The 4,592-nt window shown below is 42.4% G+C and overlaps 1 protein-coding gene across 1 annotated transcript; it reads right to left on the reverse strand.

The window, feature by feature from the left end:
• Positions 1–2,083: 2,083 nt before the first annotated feature.
• Positions 2,084–4,199, reverse strand: sox14 (SRY-box transcription factor 14). Its single transcript, XM_080033219.1, has one exon. The coding sequence runs from the start codon at positions 3,784–3,786 to the stop codon at positions 3,073–3,075; it is 714 nt and encodes a 237-aa protein (XP_079889345.1). The 5' UTR covers positions 3,787–4,199; the 3' UTR covers positions 2,084–3,072.
• Between the last annotated feature and the right edge of the window lie 393 nt (positions 4,200–4,592).

Here is a 4,592-nt window from a genome sequence, read left to right on the forward strand (position 1 = left end):
ACAAAAACCACATTCTCAACAGCCACTTATCAAACTCCATTTACTGAAGATGATTTCAGGGTGCCATTAGAAGACAATAATGTAAATGACCCATGGCTTTTAATTAAAAATGGCTTGTCCTCCTCCTCCTCCTCCTTCTGTTTCAACCGTTTCACATTTTGGGACTTTCAAGTGTTGTGGAGGAAGGAGAGAAAGTCATAGCGCCCGCTTGCTTCCATCGGTGCGTGTGCCCCCCCACCACCCTCTCTCGTTGACTTCTCGCACTAAATGAAGCATATAAATGACCTGAAAGCGCGGGGCTGTCGCGTTAAATTAAATAAAAATAAAGAACAATTATCCTCTCCTTTTTCTCCTGCTCTGATCTCGCGCTAAAAAGGAAGTCCCGGAGAGATAAGGGCAGATTGAATTCTCTTCTGTTGTGTGCTCCAATAAAAACGTCAAGGGGGGGGAAGAGTTAAAGAGAGATTTAAACACACACACCGACCCCCCCACTCCTATAATTTCAAATCATAATTTCCCTCCCATTATACCTCTCAGATGCCGTTTTATCGTTAGGGGTTATTTATTCCAGGGCGTTGTTGTAACCGCAGTCAATTTCCGTGACTAAGTTGGATAATTACAGGTGAGTGAATCGCAGTCGGCGAAACTTGAAAGAGCTTTTAATAAATAAGAAAAAGTGGGAATTATTAAAGAAAAAAAACAGTGGATTCAAACAACACTCATTTATATATATAATGGGAAAGTGATTCGCTTCATTTTCATCATGGGAAACCATTAAATAATATAATATCCACTTCTGCTGTTAACTCCTGAAAGTAATTATAATTGTCTCATTTCAAAGTTGAATAAGGATGCTTTAGGGGTTTGACGTAAAAACCCCACATCCGGTTCAATGAAGTATCACCCTAATTTACAGCTCTAGATAAGGGATTAAGTCTGTCATAAAAATCTAGCCATCCTTCCTCCCCATGCAGGATAGAATTGCACCTTGGGCAACAGTGCAGAATCGTGAATCTTAACTTCTTCTCCAGCATATGTTCCTGGCAGATAAGTAAACAATTTGGAATATGGAATGATTTTTTTTTCTAATTAATACTACAGTATGAGGGGTACGTGTAGGCTATACACACACCGCGCTGCGCAAATCACGGTCTCCATTAACAGAATGGTTTGTGCACTGAATTCACATCTTCAGATGCGTGTATTTATGTATTAATCCTCCTGTTTTTTTGGTGTGGTTTTGCTCTCATTTCGTATTGTCTTAATGAGAGTCAGAGCTATCGTTCACAAGTTTATACAGGTTTAAACGCGTGTGAATGACTTGATCATTCATAATAGGCTTTAGTGGGGTTTTTGGCTGCAACATTTCTTTCTATATATTTTAAAGTAAACACACACGAAGAGATATGTATACCACACTTTAGCCTACAGTGTATAGCCCATAGCCAGCAAGCCAGTCCGTCAGCAAGCTTTACAAAAAGAAGAAAAAAAAATCTCCTCGTTGACTTTGTTCCATTAGTTCTTAACCTATAATTAAAGAAGAAGGCTCCCTCCTTGAAGTGATTAAGCAGTCAGACAGGTCGGACGGGCGGAATCCCTGCGGGGAGCTAAAGGCCTCTCCTCTACTGAACTGTCAAATATCAAAAGATCACAACCGGTTCATCCCAGTGTCACTAACAAAAAAAAAAAAAAAACTACACCGCAAAGAATAACCACCACTGAACATGTCTGAAACCTGTTCAGAATATTATTAAGAAAGCAGCAGCAGCCAAGTGAAGGCAATTAAGCCATGCATGTAGAGGATGTGTTGAGAGAGGACTAGTTTGACAGCTTTGGAGAAAAAAGGGTTGATTTGGAAAAAGAGGATTGATTTTGATGTTATTGTTGTAGCGCGTGGCGAGTTTGTGCAGGGTCAGTCTACAGCCAATCGACAGTATTGCTCAGTTCAGGGTCAATGGGGGGTCTTTATTTATAAATGTTACATATTCCACAATATTTTATTTTTAATTTGAAAAAAAATGTTTTAAACTATTCGATTTTCTTTTACGATTGATCATTTATTAAACAATTATTTTCTTCTCTATTTTAACTTTTCCAAATGTATTCCATCTGGCCTGTATTCTGCCAGGTTTAACTTCCCCCCGCGGCAACTACACAACAGTTCCCTATCTTTGATATCTCAAGCACCCAATAACCTACACATACAAGGAAATTGATAGCATTGAAGACAGATTGTCTTTATTCGAAATGCCTTTGCTCAGCAATAGAACAAAGAGCAGGAGGTATCAACCTTCGAAATACATTATCCTTTCCATAACATGACAGCTTTTTAAATTACCATCTTAGATGATAGTACACATATTATAACTCCTTGAATTCAAATAGAAGTTATCCTAAAAAAAATATAAAATAAAAACGAAAAAAAAGAATTGACGCGTGTGACTATATTAGCACTGAACCACAGGAAGAATGCAAAATTAAACATTTGGATGTAAAATGAATTTTTTCTCTTTTCCTTATCTTAAATAGACCGTATAGTTTTATGTGTCGGTTTTTGATAAATATAAACAATGTGACCCGTATATAATCCAGCCTTAAATGTCCTGATTTTGACACAGAACATCATTAAATTACGAGCGCCAAAATGTAGACTACTTTTAGGCCTATACAGGAAAAGAAGAATGCTAATTGTGCAAGCCAAATTTTTCCAAAATAAGAGAGTACCCTATCAATAATAAACACAAATCAGCATATCATTATTGAAATGTACACAATAAATAAAGTTAAAGGCCTCCCTTTTTCTGGTTGCCATAAACGTTATAACATTTACATTTCTTACAGTTCACAGGGCACCGTCCTTTTACACCAAACCCCCAGCTCCTCCTTTGCTCAGGCCAGGAACTATAGTTGGATTTTGGGAAAAGTTTTTTTCTTTCATTTTTTCTCTCGCCACAAGTCCAAGGCAGTTAATACTGTCCATATGCCTTCATAATGGGGCGCGCTGTCCATATTATATTTACATGCATTGCAGTATTCAAGTGAATTTAAAAAAAGAAAAGGAGTCTCGAGGGGTTACATGGCAGTGGCGTGTGCGGATGAATATGGGTCTATCCCAGTCTTGGTCATACCTGGAAAAAGTATGTAGGCCACCGGGGGCTGTAAACTGGACGTGGACCAGGCAGTGCAGTTACACGGCACCACGTAGCCGGGGTTCGTGGGCGACGGGTGGGTGTGGGTGTGCTGACTGGGGCACCCGAGCGCCCCGAACGCGCCGTTCTGGTATCCCAAGGAGGACGCGTAGGGCAAGCTGCCGCTCAACCCGTGCGGCATCTCCGTCATCTTCTGGAGGGCGCTGGAGCTGAACTGGCTCGGGTCGAGGAAGGAGTACGGGCTGGACGTGGGCGGCAGGAACGCACGGGCTTTCTCCGAGTGGCTCAGCAGAGAGTCCGCGGCCGACATGGACAGTCCCTTCAAGTGGTCGGTGTCCCCGAGGTAAGGCAGCGGGAATACGTACCGGTCCTTCTTGAGCAGGTTCTTGGGCTTGCGCCGGGGTCTGTACTTGTAGTCGGGGTGCTCCTTCATGTGCTGAGCGCGCAGCCTCTTGGCCTCGTCGATGTAAGGTCTCTTCTCAGACTCGGACAGCAGCTTCCACTCGGCGCCCAGTCTCTTGCTGATCTCAGAGTTGTGCATTTTGGGATTCTCCTGGGCCATTTTCCTCCGCTGGCCCCGGGACCACACCATGAACGCGTTCATGGGTCTCTTGATGTGATCAGCAGGCTTTGACATCTTTTAAGAATTAAAAGTGTGCTACTATCCCCCAAGGTTAACGACGAGGAAAAAAGTTCTTATCGGGAAGGAAGGGAGGAAGGGGAGACTGTTCACCTGTCTAGAAGCCAGAAAACACTCATGCCACTTCTGGGGTGATGTGAGCGTGGGAAACAGCAAAAAATAAAATAGGATAAAAGAAAAAAAAATCCAGCGCCCGATCTGCTTTTTCCACGAGTTAAAACACTGATGCGCGTGTGTTCAAGTCCAGTTAGAACTCTCTTTCAGACCTGCGGCAAGGCAATACAGGAAGAAAATACAGGCAAGATGCACACACGTAGAAGAAAAAAAAATCCTCAAAGGTGAAAGCAATGTTCCGCAGTCACTTTAACAGGAGTCGTAAAAGTGTTGTTTTTTCTCTGCGATACACTCTCTTCCGCTCTCACTCTCTCTCTCTCTCTGTAGGAGGTTTGTCGTCGAGCACCTGGCTTGGAAATGAGCGGAAGAGCGTGAATACGAGCCAAAAGCGGTGAAGTTCAAAGGCTGGGCTGGTTTGGTTTCCGCACGCAATCTGACATAATCTGTAGGGCGTTCACTCAGCAACCTGAGCGCCCAATCAGCACGAAGACCGGCTATTATAATACCTTCACGTAAAAAAAATATATGTACATTACACATAAACAAAGAGCGGCTGGTAGTAGAAAAATTAAAAAAAATAAGGAAATATGCGCGTGTGTGTGTGTGTCTGTGGGGGTTATACTCAGGATCCCTCCCTGATTCCTTTTAATGTAATGAATCGCAACAAACATGGACCTTCCACCTCTTTT

The sequence above is a fragment of the Ammodytes marinus genome (genome assembly GCF_949987685.1).
Source record: "Ammodytes marinus genome assembly, chromosome: 8".
Taxonomy (NCBI): domain Eukaryota; kingdom Metazoa; phylum Chordata; class Actinopteri; order Uranoscopiformes; family Ammodytidae; genus Ammodytes; species Ammodytes marinus.

What these genes read in the sequence shown, in the direction of transcription:
- sox14 (XM_080033219.1), bottom strand. Translation starts at nt 3,786, where the DNA reads ATGTCAAAGCCTGCTGATCACATCAAGAGACCCATGAACGCGTTCATG.